Below are 25,287 nucleotides of genomic sequence, written 5' to 3' on the forward strand. Positions count from 1 at the left end.
CTTCTCCAAGCAAACTTGCCCTTCCTACCAGAGTCAGCAAGCTTCTGTTCACATTTTAGTATATCCAGGTAGTTGCTTTTAGCATTATGTACAAGTTTTACAAATGTTTTCTGCTGGGCGATGGTCTAGTAGGGTCTTTGTCGCGTTTGAAAACAGAATTTTATCCCCTCCTGGGACTTTGAATCTTACAGAGTCACTTGTCACCTTGATTAATCCCACAGCCTCCTAACAGGTCCCTCTTTCTACTCTTGCGCCCTAAGATCTATTCTCAACACCCCAGTCACAGGGATCCTGTTCAAACGTGACAGGAACTTCCAGTGTCTCCCCATTTCACTCACAGTAAAGCCATAAATGCTTAAAATGTCCTACTCTGCCTATCTGAAACTCCTCATCCTTGGCTTCCACGTCACATACTCACTGCGCTTTGCATCTTACTTTTCTGACGGCCCATTCAACAAGTCTATGCTTCAGGCTCTGCTCCTCTAATCCTGAAAGGTGGATCCAGCCTAAAAACATGGCCCTTGGCAGTCTGGTCTTTCTTCTTTCCACTTTCTTCTACAGAGATCTCATCGACTTTCACACTTTAAACTTACATGACAGGGCAATGAATGAGGCTTCTCCTTTTCTCAGGAGAAGGAGCCCTGGAGCCAATGCTGAAGGCAAAGAGGCCTGAGTATTCCCCACTTTCTCAACGGGGCTGCAAATAGCTCTGCTGTAAGGAGAATTAAGAGCTTCTGGGCTAAGGGTATTCTTGAACTTTCTTCCGAACCAAGCATCTGCCCAGATCTGAGTGAGCGCAGAGGGAAACGATAGAGCGCATTTGATCAGGCGCTAGCTCCGTTGGCCGGAGGGAGGGGCTGATGGAACTTTCCTCCTCTGAGGATCTGCGCCCCTCCGCCAGGAGGCAGCGCGCGCCGGGGAAGCGGAACCCAGCCGCGCGCGCCACTGCTTCCGGCCGGGCGCGGGGCGCGGTGCACCATCGGCTCGCCGCCCAGCCCGGCATGGAGGAGCGCGGCGGTGCCGAGCCCGCGCCGGGCTGCAGCGGCCTGGGCCCAGGCGGCGTTCGCGGCGGCGGCGCCCACTCATGGGCCCCGGAGGACGCCTGGATGGGCACCCACCCTAAGGTCAGAAGGCGCGAGAGGAGCAGGGCGCCGGTCCGGGGCCCTACCCCAGGTGGAAGGCCGCGCCGCCCCTTCGGCCCTCGACGGCCTTGGGGGCCCTGGCGCCGAGTTTGCGCGCGAACCTCGCGGAGGGGGACCCGTGTGCACACTGCCTGTTGCAGCCAGTTGTTGTTTTTGTTGGTTTCAGTGAGTTGAACTGTTGCTCTGACACCCCACTCCGACACACACACACACACACACACACACACACACACACCCAGCCAGAGTTGAACTATTGCTGGGACACCCCACCCCCGACACACACACACCCCAGCCATTCCAGGGCAAGACATTAAATCCAGCGCCTCTCAAGGCAGAGCCCAGTAATAACGTAGGGCTCCTCCTGAGAACGGTCTCATTTAATCCTTGCAGTAACCCAACAACCACAGCAAAAACAGTCTGCGAGCCTTGGATGCATAAGAAGATAAGAGTTTAGGCACAGCTACGTTTGCACTTAGCATTGAGCCCAGAGTGTGCCGTTGTTGATTTTGTTGAAGTGCGAATTCCTAATTTTTCTGATATCTTTTAAAATTTGAATACTTCCCCAAAGCAAAACTGCTTAACAATAAGGGTGTATTTTTTGGTAAAGCAGCAAAGAAGATAGAGCACCTTGCTTGCTTCTGTTTGGCAAATTGCTGCCTTGGACCAGTGATGTCCCAAACAATGAACGGACAGTGAATGGAGATGGGGGTTTTGTAGGAATCTCAGAGAGGGGTCTAGTAACTTTAGTACCATTGCAGTCTTCTGCTGGGGAGCAGTATGTGATAGATAATTATCTAAAAACAGTCAAGGAAAGAAACATTTTTGAAGATAGAAGTTTGGAAAGAGTTCACCCCTTTTCATGTTCTCTTTCTTGATTTTATCCTCCTCCTCTGTCCCCTTATTCCTGGTCAAGGTGAGAAAAACAAACATGGAGATGTTACTCAGTGCCCTAAAAAGAGACAGATACCATATGTTTTCACTCAAGTGGATCTTGAGAAACTTAACAGAAGACTGTGGGGGAAGGGAAGAAGAAATATATACAGAGAGGGAGGGAGGCAAACCATAAGAAACTCTTAAATACAGAGAACAAACCGAGGGTTGGAAAGGTGGACGATAGGGGAAAATGGGTGATGGGCATTGAGAGGGCACTTGTTGGACTAAGCACTGGGTGTTGTATGTAAACGATGAATCACGGGAATCTACCCCCAAAACCAAGAGCACACTGTATACCCTGTATGTTAGCCATTTTGACAATAATAGTTTTTAAAAAAAGGACAATAATCATAACACCCTTAAGAAGCATGAACCCAATAGTTCTCTGCCTGAGACTTTGAGTAACTGCCGGGCTCTGAAAACCTGTTATGTCACCAGCTTTGTGATTTTTTGAGGGGGGCCGGGGGGAAGTTTTCAAATCTCATTGTTCCTCAGTTTCCTCATCTGTAAAATGGGGATAGTAATAGTACTTACTTTAAAGGGTCATTACCGGATTAAATCAGTTAATGTAAAGCACTGAACATTTAGTAAGTACTATATAGTATATATAAAATATATATAGTATGCAACATCAATTTCATTATATTGGTCTCATGCTTAGAAATCCTCAGTGTTTCTTTATGGGTAAAATTCAAACTTTTGGTTTGACTCTCAAGACCCTTGCAACCTGGTCTCCAGTCACCTTTTCATTGTCATTTTCAAACACATCTGAGGTATGAGGGGGACAACTAATAAAACCCCTGTTCTCCCGGACCTGTACACACTTAGGACAAAGCTAGTCGGAGAAAGGACTGAAAGTTTATACCCATGTGGGTCTGCCGATGCCTCACCTCTACTTTAGGCCTGCTCACCCACTGAGTCACTGGGATAGTTGGAAAACCTCAGGCTTCCCTTGCAGGCATAGCCCACTGAAGAATGCTCCCCCAGCGCTGACCAGCAAGTCTGAATGAAGCGGGAGTGGTATTTTAGCAGACTTTCTTCACAGGCAAACAGAGACCATGGAAATAGTGGCTTCCACAAACATGCTGCAACAGAAATCCTATTTAAAAAATGTTTTGAGGCGCCTGTGTGGCTCAGTTGGTTCAGCATCTGACTCTTGATTTTGACTCCCATGGTTCATGAGTTCAAGCTCCACATCAGGCTCTGCTCTAACAGAGTGGACCCTGCTTGGGATTCTGTCTCCCTCTCTCTCTGCCCCTCCTTCACTCACACTCACTCTACCTCTCTCTCTCTCTCTCTCTCTCTCTCTCTCTCTCTCTCTCTCTTTTTCTCAAAATAAACATTTAAAGATTTTTTTTTAAAGTCTCTATTCTTGGCAGATAGGTTTCTTTAGAGGCCCTTGAGTATGTGTGGCTTATTCCCACCTGTGTGTGATTATTCACACTGTTACCCTGACTTCTCTATTTCCTCAAATCATATCTGCCTTTCAGGGCCCAACTTGTATCCATCTCTGCCATGAAACATTCATGAGCTGATCCACCTGAGTAGAGCTCTGACTTGTGTCATGGTTTCTTTTTTATCCTACACACTGGTTTTTCATCACTTACTGTCATGAGTTCTTATTTGCCTAACAGTTGCAAGTGTGCATGTGTTTGCCTTAACAATTTCAGGTTTTTTTGTTTTTTTTTTTAGAGATGGGGATCAGGTATTAATTGCCTTCTAACTTGCACTATACCTAGAAGAAAGTCTTCTACTTTTTTGTATATGTGTAATGAGTAATTGATCAAGTGAAAGAAAATATTAAGACATTCGCGCCTCTCTGACAATTACATTTTCATTTCCAGTATTTAGAAATGATGGAATTAGATATAGGAGATGCCAGCCAAGTTTACATAGCATTCTTGGTTTACCTGGACCTCATGGAGAGTAAGTTATTTGTTTTATTGTTTTGTTGTTGGGCCTGTGGTGGGGGGGCTGGAGGGCTGGGTTGGGCTATGGCATTTCTTCATTCATATACTTTGGGAATTACTGGGTAACAGAATATACTAGAAAGTGAAGAGAAGATAATATTATGGGTGATGTTTGCTCAGCAGAGTCTTAGGTGGAAGTTTAGAATTTTATCTTTTATTTTTGATTAACATTATTGTCCATTCAATGATGTACTTTCAGGTAAAAGTTGGCATGAAGTAAATTGTGTGGGCTTACCAGATCTACAGCTCATCTGCCTTGTCGGTACTGAGATAGAAGGAGAAGGATTACAGACTGTGGTGCCTACACCCATCAGTGCTTCCCTCAGCCATAACAGGTAGGCGGGTGATTTTGGTCTTTATCAGGTTGTTTCCTTTCCACCAGGAATCATTAAATTCACAATAGTAAATATTTTTAAAGGAATATAGGGTACAGAGATCATAGCTTTACTCTGGGCTATTTGAGGACTGAGTTAAATATGAACATTTAACAAGTATTTAGCACTTATTGTATGGTCAGTACTTTTTCAGAGAAGGAATATATATGTTAGAAATACTGTCCTTAAGGAAACAAAATGTCTTCATTCTTATAAGGAGGCAAGACCTTACAGTTGAAACAGATATTTTAAGATATACCATAATAATTGGTATGGGTAATATTTGCTTTAGATGTTGGGGAAGAGTGTGATTAACCTGCAAGTTGAAATCAAAGAAAGTGTCATGCATTTCTGGAACCTTTTTAAAAAATCTTAGTTACACATAGTTGGAAAACATCTTTATTTCATGACACATTCTCTAAATCAACCTCCCAAAACAAAACTAGATTCTTGGCAGTAACTTAGAGCTAACTTTGTGGGTTTGCTCCTTCTCTGTTTCCCAGAAAAAGGCATATGTATATATGCCTTATATAAAGGGCATGTAATCTTTTGAGGTTGACTTTATGCATTCTATATTATACTGCTGAAATTCACCCATTGTTCTGTATGTGTATTATATTCCATCGTGTGATGGTACCATAGTTTTCACATCCACCCTCCTGATGATGGAGTGTTGTAATGTTCAACTTTAGGGGATAATTTCAAACTGTTTTCCAAAGTGGTTGCCTCACTTCACTTTCTACCTGCAATGTAAACAAGATATTTTGGAGTAGTATTGTCTCTGACATTTAGTATTGTCAGATTTTGAGATTTTTGCCGGTTGAATGAGTTATCTCTTGGTAGTGTTCATTTGCATTTTTCTGATCTCTGATAATGAACATTTATTTATATATTTATTTTTTCTTTTCTTGAGAAATTCCTGTTCATATCCTTTGCCTATTGGATTATTTGTAGTTTTCTCATTGACTTGTAGGAGTTCTTTATATATTCTTGATAATAATCATTTTGGTTGTTTCCCGGTTTTTAAATCTGTTTTCAGGTATTTTTTGATGAATAACAGTTCTTAATTTGAATATAATCATATTACATATTTTTAATAATCAATGTCTTTGTGTCTGGGTTAAGAAATATTTCCTTTCTAGACAAATATCATGTGACTTCATTCATATGAGGACTTTAAGAGACAAAACAGATGAACATAAGGGAAGGGAAACAAAAATAATATAAAAACAGGGAGGGGGACAAAACATAAGAGACTCTTAAATATGGAGAACAAACAGAGGGTTACTGGAGGAACTTTATTTTCACGTGGATAATCATTTTTTTCTACTTGCATTTGCTGAATAGTCCCTTCTTTCCTCATTATCTGACATATCTCCTCTGTCATTTTCCAAAGCTCCATCTGTGCAATGGCTTGTTTCTGGGCTCTCTTTATATTCCATTTGTCAATATACCTATGCTTGTGCCGGTGCCACATTTTCGTAATTTCTGCTTCAGAAGTCCTGGTATCTGGTTATCAAGTTTCCCCTTCCTGCTTTTTTCCTTTAGAAGCTGTAGCAGGCACCTTCTAACCTGGCTTCCTGTACTCCGGTAGTCACACCCTTGTGTAATTCCCTGTCCTTGAGTGTGGTCTGTGCTTATTGACTGGCATGTAACAAATAAAATGAGACAGAAACAACGGGATGTTACTTCTAAGATGACATTACAAATGACCATGGCTTCTATCTTGGGCACTCTGTCTCTCTTTCTTGTTCTGAGGGAAGCCAGCTGTCCTGTGAACTGTCATTCAGAAAGGCTGAAAATAGAAGAGTAAAAAAATTATTGATAGAGTAAAATTCTTAAAAAAAATTTTTTTTAATATTTATTTTTGAGAGAGAGAGACAGAGTGTGAAATGGGGAGGGGCCGAGAGTGGGAGACACAAATTCAAAACAGACTTCAGCCTCTGAGCTGTTAGCATAGAGCCCATCACGGGGATGGAATCCATGAACTGTGAGATCATGACCTTAAGTCGGACACTTAACCGACTGAGCCACCCAGGCACCCATCATGGAGCAAGATTCTTGAGAGATGGGAAGGGATGGATTCAAGGAAATAGTTGAGATCAATATTGAGCTAAAGGAGGAGGATCCTAGCTTCTGAGCTTGTGAGTCAGGAAGAAAGGACAAATAAAAACATAGCTATATTTGGGTAGGTGTATTTAGCGTGGAAGACGGCATAGCACCTTAAATTCCAACATGAAGGACTTTGATAAATACCTGTTTTTTCTAGTTCACTATGATCGAGGTAAAAAGAGCACTGGACTAAAACCTTAAGACCTGGGTTCTGGTCTTGGCACTGACACTTAATATTTTGTTTGATGGTTGGTGACATACCTAATTTCTCTGGGTTTCAGTTTCTTTGTCCTTTATTGAGGGGTCTAGATTATCCATAGATAATATGTAAGATCCCTTCCAAATCAAAGCTATTATAATTGGTTATTTTTATTGTTATATTCCATAAAACTGTACTACACTAATTTTTAGATTTCTATTAGTATTTTTGTATGGCTTTGTATAATTCGTTATGAGAATTGTGTTTTGATATATCAGGCTATTCACACCCTTCTCTTAGAGGCCCTTTATTGTGAGATTTTTGTATGTGTTTGGATCACAAATAGTTGATAGAGTTGACATAAAATTTGATCACTGTTACTTTGTATTTTTCACTAGCATGATTTCCAAGCCTTTCTATATCTAAAAGACTTAATAATTCATTCCTTAAAACTCCCCCTCTGTGTCTTTTAGTTATTGCAACAAATACTATATTATCTAGTATTATTGTTATATTATTTGTTTGGACAAGGAACTACCATTTTTAATTAACCTGAACTTAATCCTAAAAAATAAAATCAGTAGTCTATTTGAATCAAAATGATTTCATAAGTCTAGAGGTACAAATTTGAGTCCTATTAATTTCTAGGTCTTGCCAACTGATGATTATTGATTTTCCAGCTTTATTGCATAAAGCTTGTTTTCTTCTTAAATAGAATTAGTTGGAAGGATAACTTAGTAAGCCATTTTTACACTCTTGCATTTAATAACCCAGAGGGCTTAAGTCTTTGTATATTGGTTTTTATATAAATATTCATAGTTATATTATGCAGTAGAATAATAATATAGAAAATAGCATAAATGAGGCTCAGCACCTATTAGATTTATTATGCCTTTTATGGCATAAAATTTTCTCAACTCAAAGTATGCAAATAACTTTTTAACAAATAAAGATTTGTGTGTGTGAATGAGAGAATGTGTGTTTGGTATGGTTCCTCGGTCTTTAGCAGAAATGATATTTTAGGTGGTAGGCATACTTTTATGTGTTTTTACTTCCATGAATGCTTTATATATAAAATGTTATGTATCTAACAGTAATGCTGTAATTTCCGACATTTGTGGTTAATGTAGGAATTTTCCTTCATTAGTAACATAGAGGAGAAAGTTGTTGGCTTTAAATCTTTGGCAGCCTCGCATAGGTAAGAAATTCATTGAGATATGTCCAAAAAGTATTTGGGTAGGACCTTGTGAGGGTAGCTCACCATAAAAATATATATTAGAGAGCTAACAGCTCTTACTTTTCTCAATAATAAATCACTGTGTTTATTTGTAAACATCATTATTTGTCATATAATAGGCTTTTTAGTCTTTACTTACCAAATATTTATTGAGTGTTATGTGTCAGGCAGTGATCTAAGTACTGGGGATACCATGTTAATCAAGACAACTCCCTTTTTTGGTGTAAGTGACATACAACATCATATTAGCTTTCAGAAGTACAATATAATGATTTGGTATTTGTATATATTGTGAAATGATCACAATAAGCCTAGTCAAGATCTGTCACCTTATGTAGTTTACAGAATTTGTTTTCTTGTAATGAGAACTTTTGTGATCTACTCTCTTAGCCATTTTCAAATATGCAATATAGTATTATAAACTGTGGTTGCCGTGCTATACATTATATCCCCATAATTTATTTATTTTATCGGAACCCTGTACCTTTTGACTCCCTCAACCCATTTTGTCTACTGCCTACCCCCTGCTTCTGACAACCACCAATCTGTTCTCTGTATCTAGGGACTTTTTTTTTTTTTTTAAGATTCCACATGTAAATGAGATCAGATGGTACTTAAGACATCTCCTTAAAAATAGTGTTCTAGCGCTAAATGTTGGCGTGGAAAATAAATTTTATTTCATTTTTTGGTAATTGTTGGATGGAATCTAATAAAAACAATTCTCCTTTGTTCTGAGATTTCATTAAATGTGTAATTTGGGACTGTCTCAACTTACTTTATTGTTAGGTAATTGAATAACAAGGATAATGGAGTATGAGTACGGAAAAGTACTTTATAGAAGGTTGTAGCAGGATCCAGAGGAAGGACAGGAAAAACCTCCTGAAGGTGGTAAGAGGCCATGTTTTAGCAGGACAGCTACAAGTAATTAAGCATGATTGCCTGGCTGTATGCATGGTGTCGGGTTCAGAGTAGATGCTTAATAATGTTGGATAAGGTAGCTGATGAACAAATGAGTAAATAGAACTCATGAGAAAATAGGGAAGTATGGGAAATGAGGTGGAAAAGGTTACCTAGATTATGAAAGCCATCACTGATTTCAATTTTTTGCTATCAAAGTTTGTACTGTAATGAAGAGCCTCATAAGTATATCTTTGTTGTCATGTATGAGAGTTTCTCTGGTGAAAGTCTAGAGGTAGAATGGCTGGGACTTCTAGCATTTACACCTTCCCTTTTACTGGTTGTTAGTAAATTGCTCCTGCATACGCTGTATGTTAGCCAACGTGACAATAAATAATATTTAAAAAAAATAAAGTTCAAAACTACAAAAAAAGGCTATTGGTTTATAGTCTCATAATATGTAAGTTTTCATGAGTAGGAGAAGACATTTACTGACACATAACTGACAAATTCATAGTATATGAATAACTTACGTGACTCCAGGAAAAACAACCCAACAAAAAACATGGACAGAAACAGACAAGTCACAGAAAAGGAACTCAAATGGCTCAACTCCATTTGTAGCCAGGGAAAGAGAAACCTAAAATGTGCTCATTGGAGGTTTGTCTTAACTATGCAGAAGCTTTTCAGACAGTGCACATTGTTACTGTTTGACAAAAAAGAAGGTATTAACTTATGGGGGAGTCTTTGAATAGGGCTACAGCTAGCTCAGAGAGTGCCTTTGAATTAGAGATACTCCTCCTGGACTGACAAAAGTCTCTTCACCAGGACTTAAGGCTTGGCAAGCAGCATAAGCCGGATTTCAGACCTGCTTGCATCTGGCATTCTTGTGCAAGGCACAATCTGTGCAATGTACATGAGTCCCTGACCCTGAAGCATGTCTGTTGAGTCCTAGGTTCCACAAAGAACACTGTAAAACTTGCTGCCAGATGGATGGTGTCACTGAAGGGCTTTAAGCAGGGGGAGTGATACTGTAGATTATAACTTGTGGTTGTAAGAGTATTTTGCATTGTAAACATTACAATATTTCAAAGTATATTCCTAAGTATACTCTCATTTCATCAGTATTAAAATTCTAAATAGTATATAGAGAACGTATTTTATCCCAATTTCACATATAAAAAGCTGAGGTTAAAAATGTATCTTTATTTATACTCTGCTGTTTCCAAAAGATAATGAAGGATTAAGTGAGTTGAACCAAGGTTTCATAGTAGGCAGCAAAGTCTCATAGCTATTAGAGTTTTTTCTATTTTATTGGTGTTTTTTTTTTTATTGAAGTATAGTACATATAGTATTATGTTAGTATAACGTAGTGATTTGACAGTTATATACATTATAAGATGTTCACCACGGTAAGTGTAGTTACCATGTGTCACCATACAAAGTTATATAATTATTGACTGTATTCTTGATGTTACACTTTTCATCCTCATGGCTTATTTATTTTATTACTGGAAGTTTGTAATCCCTTTCACCTATTTTGCCTACCCTCCACCCATTTCTCTCTGGCAACCACCAGTTTGTTCTCTACTTATGAGTCTATTTCTGGGTTTATGTCTGTTTGTTGTTTTGTTTTTTAGATTCTACATTTAAGTGAATTCATGTGGTTTTTATCTTTTTCTGACTTGCTTCATTTAGCATAATATCTTCTGGGTTCATCCATGTTGTTGTGAATGCCAATATTTCATTCTTTTTTTTATGGCTGAGTAATGTTCCATCATTTATATTACATATATATGATGTATGTATACACACACACACACACACACACACACCCACATCTTTACCCATTCAGCTATTGATGGACACTTGGGTTACCCCATATCTTGGCTATTGTAAATAATGCTGCAGTAAACCTAGGGGTGCATATATCTTTTTGAATTAGTATTTTCATTTTCTTTGGGTAAATACCCAGTAGTGGAATTACTGGGTCATATGGTATTTATTTTTAATTTTTTGAGGAACCTCCATACTGTCTTCCATACTGTTTGCACCAGTTTACATTCCCACCAACAGTGCACAAGTGTTCCCTTTCCTCCATATCCCTGCCAACACATTGTTTCTTGTCTTAAATCTTTGTTGTAAAATAAAACCAGATACAGAAAACTGCACAATAAAAATGTATAGATTGAGTTATATAGCAAACATCTTGAATCCTTGTAACTACCATCAAGCAAAGAAATAGAACTCTTTTCAGCTATCCCCAAACCCCTTCCATGTGCTTTGTTCCAAGCATAACCCTCTCCTTCCCACAAAAGTAGCTGTTATTCATAGTTTTATAGTAATAATTTCCTTGTGTTTCCCTGTAGTATAGTTGTGCCTTTTTTTAAGTCAATCTTACTGAGGTAAAATTTATATATTGTAAAAATCACTCATTTTAGGGAAATAGACCTGTGAGTTTTTAATGAATGTATAGTCATGTAACCAATACACAATTCTCCCCAAACTTCCCTCATGTTCCTCTGTCATCAATCCCTACGGTTTTGTCTTTTCCAGAATGTCATATCAATGGAATCATAACCTTTGTGTCATGTGTCCGTCCCTTAGCATAATGCTTTGGAGATTCTTCCATGCTGTTGCCTAAAGTAGTGTGCCCCTTTTTATTGCTGAGTAGTGTTCCATTATGTGGATGCACCACCATTTGTTTATCCAGGTGCCAGTTGTTGGGCATTTGGATTGTTTCTAGTTTGGGGCTTTTATGGATGAAAACACTGTACATATTCTCATATAGGTCTTTGTGTAGACATATGCTTTCAGTTTTCTGGAGTAAACATTTAGGCATTGAATTACTAACTAGTTCATATGGTAAATATATTTTTAATTTTATGAGAAACTGCCAAACTATTTTCCAAAGTGACTGTGTTACTTTCTATACTCACCAGCAAAGTATAAAAGTTCCAGTTGGGTGATCATTTTGGATGATCAGTTTATTTAGTTTTAACCATTTGGATGATCAGTTTATTTAACTTTAGCCATTCAGTTAAGTAGTGATATCTCATTGTGGCTTTAAATTTGTATTTCCCTAATGACTAACGATGCTGAGCATCTTTTCATGTACATATTTGCCACCCATACCTCTTCTTTGTCAAGTATCAGCTCAAATCTATTGCTTAAATTTTAAAGGTTGTATTGTGTTCTTCATAAATTGTAAGAGTTCTTTATGTGTTCTAGATGCAATTCTTTTATCAAATATTTTTTTGAAAATATTTTCTTTTAGTCTATGACTTTTACTAATTTCTTTAGAGGAACAGAGGTTTTAATTTTGATTGATGTTCAATTTAATCTTTTTATTTTCTTTTACAGTTTGTCATTTTTGGGTTCTGTGTGAGAAGTGTTTTCTTATTAACCCACAGTCATAAAATTTTCAATTATGTTTTCTTTTGAAATTTTACAGTTTTAGTTTTTACTTTTAGGTCCATGGTTAATTTTGAGTTGAATTTTATATGTGGTGTGAGCTAAGAGTCAAGATTCTTTTTTTCTTTTTTTGTTTTTGCAAATGCATGTCCCGTTGTTCAGTGTGATTTAATTACTGTGACACCTGTGTTGAAACTCAGTTGACCGTGTGTGTGCTTCTCTTTTTGGACTCTCTAGTCTGTGCTATGCTCTGTGTGTCTGTCCTTATGTCAGTGTCACACTGTCTTGATTACTGTAGCTTTATAGGAAGACTTGAAATCAGGTAGTGTAAGTCTTTCAACTTTGTTCTTTTTCAAAGTTGTTTTTTTTTTTTTTTGCTATACTAGTCCTTTTATTTTCCATATAAAATTTAAAATCAACTTTATCTCTGCAAATAAATTTGTAGAGTTCTTTGTGAATTTTGCCCATTAAATTTTTTTGTCGTATCTTATAAATCTCCCATGAGATTTTTGCCCATTAAATTTTTTTGTCGTATCTTATAAATCTCCATTAATCTGCAGTAGAGATTGGCACACTTTTTCCATAAAGCTCTGGATAGCAAAGGCTGTTTGTTTCACAGGCTCTTTTGTCTCTGTCACAACTAATCAGCTCTGCCATGTTAGTGTGAAAGCAGCCATGGACAATACATAAACAAGTGGGTGTGGCCGTGTTCTTATATAACTTTATTTACAAAAACAGAAGTTCAGATTTGGCTCACAGACCAGTAGCTTACTAGCCCTGATGTATTGGTTCTGCCTCTATCCCTTTCTTTTCTTAGCAATTTTCCTGTTAAAGAATCTGGGCAGTTGGACCTGTGTACTTTCCCATAGTCTGGGTTTGCTAATTGCTCACTCATGGTGCATTGCAACATGTTTCCCTGTCCTCTGTGTTTGCTGCAAAGTGGCAGCTGCAACCAGAGGGTTTATAGATTTAATTTGATCACGTTAGTAAGACTATAGCTGGTGGTCTGTTCTTTCATTGGTAGGCATATAATGTCTGGTTACGTCTCTGTGTGATCTTAGTTACGTCTCTGTGTGATCTTAGTAACTATCGATACTTAGTGCTTAGCTTTTGCTGGTGGTTTTAACCTTTGTTATTATAGTTGTTTTGACTCACTATTCCAGTTCACTTTTGTTGGATTGCTGCATAGACACATAGTATTAGTATTATAGGCTTTGGTCCTGTATTGTTCCCAGGACTTCTTGATGCTGACTTCTCTCTTTGACTCTCACTTAGGAAAGCATGGTGGAATGTAAATGGATGAGAATGATGATTATTTAATTTTATATTGAATCATAACCTGCCAACTTTGGTACTTTATTGTTATAAACAAATTACTTGTCACACATTGCACAATCAACCTGAGCACACCCAATTGTAAATCACTATCCTAAACTATGCTGCTTAGCTGCTTGATTGATGGTATGCATGCATGCATGCATGTGTGTGTATGTGTGCATGCTCTGTATCCCTCAAAAACATTAAATCACATTTTTATTACTAGGGAATCTGGGTAGTATACAAAGCATGAGAGCCAGAGGAGTTAGTAATTTGCTGGAGGTGTAAGCTCATGCTGTCTACAAATGACATATAGCATATAAGGCATGATAAGCTGTCTCCTTTATTTACATCCTAAATTTTGGAGTCTGTTGTTTGTAAAACTGGCCCAAAGTCTATCATTTACATAGGTAACGACAACTTAGTTATAAAGCATTTCCCCAGTGATGATAATGAACAATCTCACTGTATCTCTTAAAATCACTTCAGTAGGTACTTTGCTCCCTAACCACTGAGTGCAGAGTAGCATGGGTATTTGCATAGCTTATTCTTTCCATTATTTATTTTTGGTGTATATATATATTTACTGACACCTTAAAAGTTAACAGTTCTAGTCAATATCTAATGTTTTATCTGTGTGAGTTTATAAGAATGCCTGAACAGTTTTTTTATCCATTTCCTAATTGTTTTCCCAGGCTTTGGACATGATTTAATTTACACAGTTTCTTGCAAGAGTGAATGTGTATTTGAGTGGAAGTGGGTAAATGCATTACTTTGAGCAAAAGTACACTTTGCGACCTGTAATTTCTGTAAAGCAGTTATATATGATATATGTCTATAGTTAAAACACTTTGATGTATATTTCAAGTCTCAGAAGGTCTTGTGTATAATAGTCCCTTGTGAAAATATTGATTCAATACTAATTGCTGATCTCCAGTGGGGAAGTAGAATTGGTAAAGTGCCCGCATCCGACTATGTAGTGGGAAAATTATGCTGATGGAGTAGGAGGTTGTTTGTGTCTCTTTCAGGAAAGGACACATCTCCTTTTTCTCTCATCTAAAAATACCTCTTAAAGCTACTATAGAATGATTTTTAGCTTACATTTTAAAATACTATATTAAGTTATATATTTGGATGGTATATGCAAATGGGAAGTACTCCACGTTATTTCTTACTAAAGTGAATCTAGGAATCCATGTAGCAAGATTGGTAAATGACAGCAAATGTTCTGAGTAGAGTTTCCACAGACTCAGCAATGGTATAAAATCATATTAATGAATTCACTGAGGTCAAAGAGATCTGATGAATTTAAAGATGAGGTAACCAGAGGAATCCTAATGAAAGCCAGAGACCTTTTTCAGTGCTACGGTAGCAAATGAAGTCGAATAGTTTGATTAGCTTCTCTTTGGCCACTGATATTTGTTGAATGTTCCTAAATGGGAGAAGTATATTATAACAAACTTAGGACAATGGTATGACAGGTTTCTGTAGTAGTATTATAGGTAGCTGTAAATGTGAAACTAGCTTTTCTTTTTTAAATGTTTATTTATTTTTGAGCAAGAGAGACAGAGCACGAGCAGAGGAGGGGCAGAGAGAGAGGGGAACACAGAATCCAAAACTGGCTCCAGGCTCTGAGCTGTCAGCACAGAGCCCGGCGCAGGGCTCGAACCCGTGAACTCTGGGATCATGACCTGAGCCAAAGTCAGACACTTAACTGACTAAACCACCCAGGTGCCCCAGTGTGAAAGTATCTTGATTAATTTACACCAGGACACATAGCAAATTATGAGGAAAACTTTTTTTTCAAGTTTTTTTTTTTTTTTTTTAAAGTAAGCTCTATATCCAGTGTGGGGCTTGAACTCACAACCCCACGTGCTCTACTGACTGAGCCAGCCAGGAGCCTGTTTTTTTGTTTTTGAACTATGAGTTTTCTTTCCTGAGAGAGCCTGTGTCATCTCCCAATTTCAATGTCAATTTAGTTTCTTCAGTAAAATGTGAGAGATGTGCTGAAAACTGAAACCACAGTTGCCATATTTTATGCTTATCTGTGTGTATGGATATTATAAGTTTAAAAAAAAGCTGAGTGAAGTATTTTGTGCAATTATGAAAACCAAGGATAGTTAAGATACTGTTTTTTGAAACGATCTGTAGATTTCTTATATTACAAAGAATTGTAATTCCTTGCTTAGTAATATGAATTAATCATTCATCCTTTTGAAACCTGACTAAATTATAAACGGTCCTCTCCTCTTGGTCCAGAGGATAGTGGATAGCTCGTGGGAGGATAGATTTTCCAGCGGCCATTTCATCCCTCCACTCCCACAAATTAGTGGCATTTATTTTGATTTATGGTGATTGATAACCTCTCTAAAATGGGTACCGTCAGCCATTTTATCTGAGAGAAAATGTTTCTGAATGTTCTCTTTCTTAGTACCTTCCAATCTGAATATTACTCTAGAAACTTAGAAAAAGGTTCAACATTCCATATACCAAATTGGGCATCTGCTAGTTCAGCAGCTGTAAGGCTAACAGTCTAAGAACTGTAGTCATTTGGTTTCATCAACACTCTTCCATCAAGATCCTTGATCCTGGTACAGTTAAGGGAATTTATGTGGTAAGAGAGGTGAAAACAATTCATTACACATAGAAATGAGTGTCAGAGCCAAAATTAGGATTTGTAGTCTGTGATTTTTTTAAATTTGATGCTCACCTTATTAAGCCCTATCAACCTGTTTAGTACAACATTATTTTCTTTTTAAAAATATTTTTTAAAAAATCTTTATTTTTGAGAGAGAGAGAAAGAGAGAGAGAGAGATTGTGAGAGGGAGAGGGCAGAGAGAGAGAGGGAAACACAGAATCTGAAGCAGGCGCCAGACTTGAGCTGTGAGCACAGAGCCCAATGCGGGGCTCGAACTCACGAGCCATGAGATCATGACCTGAGCCAAAGTCGGACCCTCAACCGGCTGAGCCACCCGGGGGCCCCTACATTGTTTTCAAAAGAATGCACTCACCTTTCTTCCAACATTGAATCAAAAAAGCTGCAGTTCTTTTTTCTCTGTTAGAATTAATACAGCTTTTAAATAATTCTGTTTAAAAACTATTGATAGTAATTTTCCCTTTTTAAAGAACATGATTACTTTAGAAATATTAGCTGTTTATGTGTTTTCACAGCAGTAACCCAGATAATAAAAATGGACCAAACATTTATATTTAAATATGTTATGTCCGTGTTTTTATTGGAAGAAGAAAAAGAACCCATATTTTAAAACACTGAGATGTGTAGGGAAAAATTAATATTTTATTTATTGTTCTTATACCAAAATAATGTACCTTTTAGTAAAAATGTTAAAAATGTATAAATTATAGTTTTATTTAACATTAAGTATAATGAACATAAATGTAATTATAGACTAGAGCAAAGTAGAAGCAGGTTTTGCCTTTAGAGGTACTTAAAAAGGCAGTATTTTCTAGGTTTTCTATTCATTTACCGGGTGCCTGTTATGTATTGGACGTAAGGGGTACAAAATATCACAGACCTTGCCCTCATAATGCTCACAGTCTAGAGCTGAGACGGACAGGCATTTATATCCAGTGTGAGAGATGTAATGAGAGGTGTGTACACGGCACTGAGGAAGACTGCAGAGGGAGAAGATCCAGCCTCGGCTGGTGGTGTGGGAGGTGGGGGAGTCTGAGAACGTTCTTGCAAGACCAGTTGTTTGAAATATGTGTAGGCGTGTCATATGGAATGGGGATAGGAATGCAAGTTCCTGGCAGAAGTAACATCATGAGCCAGGTATTGAAGACCGAGAGCCTGAAAATTGCAAATGGTTTATTATGACAGAGTATTAGTAACGGCAGAAGGAGTACCTGTCTGCAACTGGTGAGAAAGCCCTAGAACAAGGGTGTGCGTGCGTGTGTATTTGTGTATGTGTGTGATGTGAGAGAGATGAGGGTTGGAAGAATGAGGAAGAAGTGGGGGGGAAGGAGAGACAGACAGAATATGAGAAAAGTAACCACCCTCCAGGTAAGCAGTAGTAGATCAAGGGAGGCAGAATGGAATCCAAAGACAAGAGAAAGTTAGAGCAGAGGTTTTGCCTCTTTGAGGCCTTTGAGAGACACAGGTATATCCTGACACAAACGTGGGAAATTATTTGAATGAGAATATTAGGAATTGTAATGTTTGTTTGCATTCTCTCTAAAGACTCCAATTAAAATACACACATCTGAAGAGATAGGAAATGATCGGCTATTAGTGCAGAGTATAACTTGGGGATTTGAGGAGGTTAATAATTCTCCATCACTTGCCATTTCTTTGCCTCCTGTGCTGAACTTTTTCAGGTTTCTAGCCTCTACATGTTAAAATGCTCTAAGGCTTAGATCTCTGAGCTTTTCTCTTCCTCATACTCACTCCTTAGAAAACGTCATCTGGTTCCAGTTTTATTTATTTTTATTTTTTTTTTTATTTTTATTTTTTCAACGTTTATTTATTTTTGGGACAGAGAGAGACAGAGCATGAACGGGGGAGGGGCAGAGAGAGAGGGAGACACAGAATCGGAAACAGGCTCCAGGCTCTGAGCCATCAGCCCAGAGCCCGACGCAGGGCTCAAACTCACGGACCGCGAGATCGTGACCTGGCTGAAGTCGGACGCTTAACCGACTGCGCCACCCAGGCGCCCCTGGTTCCAGTTTTAAATATCATTGATATACTGAGGACCCCCAAATTTATGTCTCCAATTCAAACTCTCCATGTTTGACTGCCTTTTTGATATCACCACTGAGATCTAAAAGGTACCTCAAATAACATGTCCAGAAAGAACTCAATTTGTCACCTAGACTGGTCCTTCTGCAGTTTTCCCCAAGTCTGTCAATGGCAACTCTATTCATTCTGAAGCTCAGGCCGAAACCCTTGGAGCTGTTCTCTGTATAGATAGACTTTAGTTTTGAGAATAATTTTAGATTTACAGAACAATTGAACAGATAGTACAGAGGTTTCCCATATAAGCCCCAGCCCAACGCAGTGTTTATTAGTGTTATTTTTAGCATCTTGCATTAGTGTGGTGCATTTGTTATAATTAATGAATCCATATTGATACATTATTTTAACTAAATCCCATGTTTTACATTAGGGTTTACTCTTTATTGAACACTTCTATTGATTTTGACACATTCATAGTGCCATGTGTCCACCATTACATACAGAGTAGTTTCACCACCCTAAAAATCCCCTGTGTTCCATGTATTCATCCCTTACCCTACCCTGAACCCGTGGCAGCCCCTGAACTTTTAATTTTCTCTATAGTTTTGCCTTTCCCAGGATGCTGTATAGGTGAAATTACACAGTATGTAGCCTTTTCCTATTGGCTTCTTTCACTTAGCAATATGCATCCTTGCCACCATGGCATTTTCTGTGTTTTGAGTTTTAGCTATGCTCATAGGTGCATAAGTAGTATCTTGTGTTTTTAAATTTGCAGTTTCCCAATGACATATGATGTTGAGCATCTTTCATGTTTATGTGCCACCTGTGTATCTTTTTTGGTGAAATGCCTGTTTAGATCTTTTGCCCACTTTTTTTTTTATTTGGTCTGGTTGTTTTTCTTTTTGTTGAGTTTTAAGGGTTTATGTATTTTGGATACGAGTCCTCTTGTCAAACACGTGTTTTGCAAATATTTTCTCCCACTGTGTGGCTTGTTTTTTCATTTTTTTAATAGTGTCTTTTGCATAACAGAAGTTTTAAATTTTAACAGAGCCCAACTAAGTAATTTTTTCTTTTGTGGGGTCACACTTTTGGTGTTGTATCTAAAAACTCATCACCAGGGGCTCAGTTGGTATGGGTGGTTCAGTTGGTTGAGTGTCCGACTCTTAATTTTGGCTCAGGTCATGATCTTATGGTTTGTGAGTTCAAGCCCCACTAATAGTGCAGAGCCTGCTTGGGATTCTGTTTCCCTCTCTCTCTGCCCCTCCCCTTCGTGTTCTCTGTCTCTCAAAATAAATAAAAATAAAATTTTAAATAAAATTTTAAAAAACTCATTGCAAATTCCAAGGTCACTTAGATTCCCTCTTATATTGTCTTCTACAAGTTTTATGATTTAGTGTTCTATATTTAGATCTATGATCATCTTTGAGTTAATTTTGGTGAAAAGTGTAAGGAGCGTATCTAGATTCATTTTCTTTCTATGTTGATAGTCAGTTGTTCCAGCACCATTTGTTGAAAAGACCGTTCTTTCTCTATTGACTTGCTTTTTGCTCCTTTGTCAAAGATCAGTTGACTGGATTTTTGTGGGTCAGTTCTGGGCTCTTTATTCTAGTCCATTAACCTATTTGTCTATTCCTTCACCTATACAACATGGTCTTAATTTAGTATAGCTTTATAAGTCTTGAAGTTGGATAAGTCAGTCCTCTCACTTTGATCTTCTTCAGTCTTATGTTATTCTAGGTCTTTTGCCTTTCCATATAAACTTTAGAAACAGTTTGTCCATATCCACAAAATAATTTGTTAAAGCTTTGTTTGGGCTTGAGATCTGTAGCTCTCTTTGGGAAGAATTGGCATGTTAACAATATTGAGCCTTCCTATCCAGGAACATAGACTGTTTATTTAGATTTCCTTTGATTTCTTTCATCAGAGTTTTATAGTTTTCCTTATATAGATCCTGTACATATTTTTGTTAGGTTTATGCCTATTTTATGCAAGTATAAATGATGTTGTCTTTTTTATTTCAGATTATAGTTGTTCATTGCTGGTATATAAGAAAGCACTTACTTGACTTTTCTATATTAACTTTGTATCCTGTAACCTTGCTATAATCTCTTACTAGTTTTAGTCCACCTAATTCTCATACCCCAAATTAATACATCAACAAATTCTGGCAGTTCTGTCTTAAAAGTATATTCCAAATCTGTCATTTCTCCCCACTTGTGCTACACTGTCCTTACTCTGGTGTAATCTACTATCACCCGCTCTACAATTGCAGCCGATAAAGTAGTCCTCCTTTAGAACACTTACCACATTTATTGCTACTCAATATATTATATATTTGGTAGTCTTTGATTGTTTCCTATCTTCCTTCCTCCACTAGAAAATAACATCCATGAAAGCAGGAACTTTGCTCTTTTTGTTGCTATTGCCCCAGTGTCTAGGTAGTACTTGGTCTTAATTAAGTATTTGTTGAATGAGTGAGTGAATGAATGAATGAATGAATGAACTCTCAGACTACTCAGTTCCTGCAGCAGAGACTTGCTAAGTAACATTATAAAGAACATAAAGATACACTACAAGCAACCTTCCAAGAGTTTCCAAAGAAAATTAGAATGTCTGAAAAATCCATCCATTTGCAAGGTTTATCACTGTTTCCCACACTTTATACTGTAACTATAATATGCATCTGCAAATAGAGAACACTCACAGGTCTGAAGAGGCACTCAGCCAGTGCTATGAATAGCTTCCTTACTTCTTAGTTAAATTCTTTTTCATTTATATCCTCATTGGGCACCAACCACCTTTCAACCCTTCTTTTTCCTTAGTGTCTTGAGGAAAGGACTTACATTAATGGTGGAGTAAAAGGTTACTAAAAATAACTGAGTTCCTTTTTTAGGATGTTTGAAAAGATGTTCTTAGTTATAAGATTTAATCCTAAAGTGCTACATATGTCACTGAAGGATACTCCATTATTTCCCTGTAATCAAAAAATATTTCTTCTCTCCAAAAGTATATACTTTATTACAAATGCATTTAATGACCATTATTTTATTTGAGGCCTGAAGTCTAATAACTGATAAAACAATTTCTGTCATTTCGTTCCCTGCATATCAAAATGTGTGTCCTCATACTGCCTCTGCTGGAAATCTGTTGCTGGAAACCCCCAATTCCAGCAGTGTCTTTCAACTGACACAGCATTTTTTCTCTTAGCCTCAAAAAAAAAAAAAAAAAAAGAGCTTGAAGTTTATTTTAGCAGAATGGCTTCCCACTGGGGTGAATGGCCACACAGGAACTTAATTATTCAATAATCCAACCTTGGGACTTAAGCTGCCTTGATTTTTTTTTTTTTTTAAACTAAGAAGACATTGGCATCATTCCCAAGGAAGTGGTCTGTTATCCTTGAAACTTTTCATCAAGGTCGAGCCTGTGAATGAATAAGGCTTCTTTGGTACCCTTGGGCACCAATTTAATTTTGTATTGTGTTTCAGAGTTGCATTATGACGTGTTGTTCCAATAACAAGGCAGATCAAGGAGTATGGCTTGATACAGTTACAGTATGTACCAGTTTGGCCACCTTGAAGAGGACAGGACACACTGCTTTCTGTGGATTGAAATTAATAATAATTTTAACCTGTTATACATTCTATTTTACAACATTTGAGCTAAAAAAACGTTTTCAACTTGTTTGTCCTACGTACAGATCTTCAGAGATCACTCAGTCTCTGTTAGGGAATCGTCACAGAAAAATGAATGCTAAGATTTACAGAAGGCATTTACATACCTTGGAGGAAGGGCAGTAGCCAGATAACGTTACCTATGTGTTTGCCTCAGACTTTTTCAAGTGAGCTCTTATGAAATTGCAGAATTACTCTGTGTCCAGTATGTTTAGCTCTTCTCTGAAGTTATGAGAAGGAAAACCTGTCATAAACCTCAGCTTCTGTTACTGCTGATCAACAACTGTCATTATTACTTATTTCTTTCTTTAGGTTTTTCCTTTGAAATACAGTGAACTTGAGACCGGGAACTTCTTATTATGAATGCATAGGTTATGTTTTTCATATGTGGATTTCTATGAAATAAGAACTATAAATAATTTTCTTTTTTTTTTTTAAATTTTTTTTTCAACGTTTATTTCTTTTTGGGACAGAGAGAGACAGAGCATGAACAGGGGAGGGGCAGAGAGAGAGGGAGACACAGAATGGGAAACAGGCTCCAGGCTCTGAGCCATCAGCCCAGAGCCTGACGCGGGGCTCGAACTCACGGACTGCGAGATCGTGACCTGGCTGAAGTCGGACGCTCAACCGACTGCGCCACCCAGGCGCCCCTATAAATAATTTTCTTATCTAAATTATTTTAGATTTGTGTGATGACACATCTCCCCAATATATTTCCAAAGAACTGAGCTTTAAAAATTTTCACATATAGGAAACTTTGTTCTGAGCTTTCTGAGTTAAGAATTCAAGCTGCAAACTTGTTAGAAGTCAAGTGAGATTATAGTATTTTAGTGCAGCTTCATTGTTCTCAGCATCTTTACAACTGTGTGTGATTTTTAAAGTAGAACTTTGGAACCTTTTGTTATATTGTTGCTGTTAGATTGAGAGAGTGCAGTCTGTTGACTTAAAGGCAAAGTAACATTTTTAGAAGTTTATCAGGGTCCCATAAAGGAGACAAACAATGAAGATCTCCAGTAGGGAAAAATGATAGTGTTGCTTTGATGGCGTTACTTTAAACATTTGCTAAAAACAGACCAGAAGAGATCCTGAACAAGAATCTTTGTAAGACTTCCTTCAATGCTTTTAGTTTTATTTTGTTACTACTGAGAAAACTCACTGGTAGTTTTCCCCCAACACACAAACAAGTAGGATAAACAGAGCTCTGAGATGGGAACTTCCATTTCATTTTTGACAGTGATTTCCCTCAACTCTGAAGACAAAACCCCTTTTACAACTCTGAGCTAATTTTCACATGTTAGGTTTCCCACATAGGTGTTTTGAGTAAATTTGAAAATGTTTTGCTGTTTATATTAAAGAACTCTGGAAACAAATATGAATGAGATGGAAATTTCTATCCTAAAGTTTAGTATATGGGCTAGAATTTGCAAACAGTTTGCCTTAGGAAAAAGCCACACGCATACATGCACGTGCACATGTACATGCACACACGTATATGTTTCTGATTCAAACGATACCATATCTTAAGAAATGGAAACTATGTAACAATTGCTTTAATAGGTTGTTTTTTTTTCCCCCTTCCATCTGTGCCCCATCCTTGTCATACTCTGCCAATTAGGGATATTTAAAGAAAATTACTTTTTTTGGTTTGTATTTTAATTCCAGTTAGTTAACATATATTAGTTTCAGGTATAAATATAGTGATTTAACACTTCCATATATCTCCCAGTGCTCATCACAAGTGCACTCCTTACTCCCCGCCACCTATTTAACCCATCCCCCTACTCTCCTTCCCTCTTGTAACCACCAGTTTGTTCTCTATAGTTAAGAGTCTGTTTCTTGGTTGGTTTTCTCTCTCTCTCTCTCTCTCTCTCTCTCTCTCTCTCTCTTTTTTTTCCTTTGCTTGTTTGTTTTGTTTCTTAAATTCCCCAAGTGAGTGGTATCATATGGTATTTGCCTTCTCTGACTTATTTTGCTTAGTATTATACTCTCTAGATCCATCCATGTATTGCAAGTGGCAAGATTTCATTCTTTTTTATGGCTGAATATTATTTCACTGTATATATATATATATATATGTATATACGTATATATATGTATATACATATATATATATACGTATATACATATATATATATATACCAAATCATCTATTCGTCAGTCAGTGGACACGTCAGCTGCTTCATATCTTGGCTATTATAAATAATGCTATGATAAACATAGTGGTGCATGTATCCTTTTAAGTTAGTGTCTTTGTATTCTTTGGGTAAACACCCAGTTGTATGATTGCTGGTTCATAAGATAGTTCTATTTTTAACTCTTTGAAGATCTTCCATACTGTATTCTTCAGTGGCTGTGCCAGTTAGCATTCCCAACAACAATGCAAGAGTGTTCTTTTTTCTCCACATCCTTGCCAATACCTGTTGTTTCTTGTGTTGTTTCAAGGTACCCGCATGGTCTTGTTCTGGTGGAGGTCCTGTCCTCTTCCTGTTTCAAAGCCAGCATCTTCTCACTGTGTCCTCACATGGTGAGGGGCAAGGGATCTTCATGGGGTCTCTTTTACAAGGCACTAATTCCTTTATGAGGGCTCTACCCTCGTGACTTGGCCTCCCAAAGGTCCCACCTCCTAATAATCATCATCATTGGGGTTAGGATTTCAGCATAGGAAATTTGGGGGACACATTTAGAATCTAGCAGTATAGAAGAAGTAGCTGAAATGTTTCCAAAATTGGTGAAGATCCTTTGCCCCTTGTTCCAGGACAAGACCATGCTGGTACCTTGATCTTGGGCTTTCTAGCCTCCAGAACTATGAGAAATAAATTTCTGTTGTTTATAAGCTACCTAATGTTGATACTTTGTTATAGCAGCTTGAACGGATTAAGGCATATGCCATTCTCTCTCCTTCTGTAATTCTATTTACACATATGTTAGGCTGATACTGTACCAAAGTCCTCTCATGTATTTTTTTAATTCTTATTTCTCTTTGTACTTTAATTCAGTTTCTTGTGACCTGTTTTCAGCTTTACTAAATCCTTTAGTTAGCCGTATGTAGTCTACCACTAAGCCTAGTTGATACTTTGAAAAAACATATATATTTTAATTTTAGAATGTCTATTTTCTTCAGAATTTTCATTTTTCTACTTAAATTTTTTTATCTTACCCATTTTGTTGGTGTTTTTCCCTCAATAGTGTAACATTTTTATAATGGTTATTTTAAGAGTCTTTAGCTATTCCTTCCAACCAACATCTGAGTTTTTCAACAACCTTAGTTTTCTGAAGGTCTTCTTATATTGACTTTTTGCGCTTGATTATTAGATACATTGTTTTT

The 25,287-nt window shown here is 37.5% G+C and overlaps 1 protein-coding gene across 3 annotated transcripts in view; it reads left to right on the forward strand.

The window, feature by feature from the left end:
- The first annotated feature begins 944 nt into the window (after positions 1–944).
- Positions 945–25,287, forward strand: part of TSEN15 (tRNA splicing endonuclease subunit 15) — a 122,386-nt gene continuing 98,043 nt past the window's right edge. For 2 of the 3 annotated variants that reach the window (XR_008293343.1, XR_008293344.1), the window contains exons 1-3: positions 945–1,124; positions 3,920–4,001; positions 4,245–4,380. Coding sequence is in view for 1 of the 3 variants with exons in the window: in XM_027074368.2 (XP_026930169.1) it covers positions 1,002–1,124; positions 3,920–4,001; positions 4,245–4,380 (341 nt within the window). In the remaining 2 variants the exon portion in view is untranslated. The remainder of the gene's footprint in view (positions 1,125–3,919; positions 4,002–4,244; positions 4,381–25,287) is intronic. The other variant, XM_027074368.2, reaches the window with a different exon arrangement.

This window comes from Acinonyx jubatus, chromosome E4, assembly GCF_027475565.1.
Source record: "Acinonyx jubatus isolate Ajub_Pintada_27869175 chromosome E4, VMU_Ajub_asm_v1.0, whole genome shotgun sequence".
Taxonomy (NCBI): Eukaryota; Metazoa; Chordata; class Mammalia; order Carnivora; family Felidae; genus Acinonyx; species Acinonyx jubatus.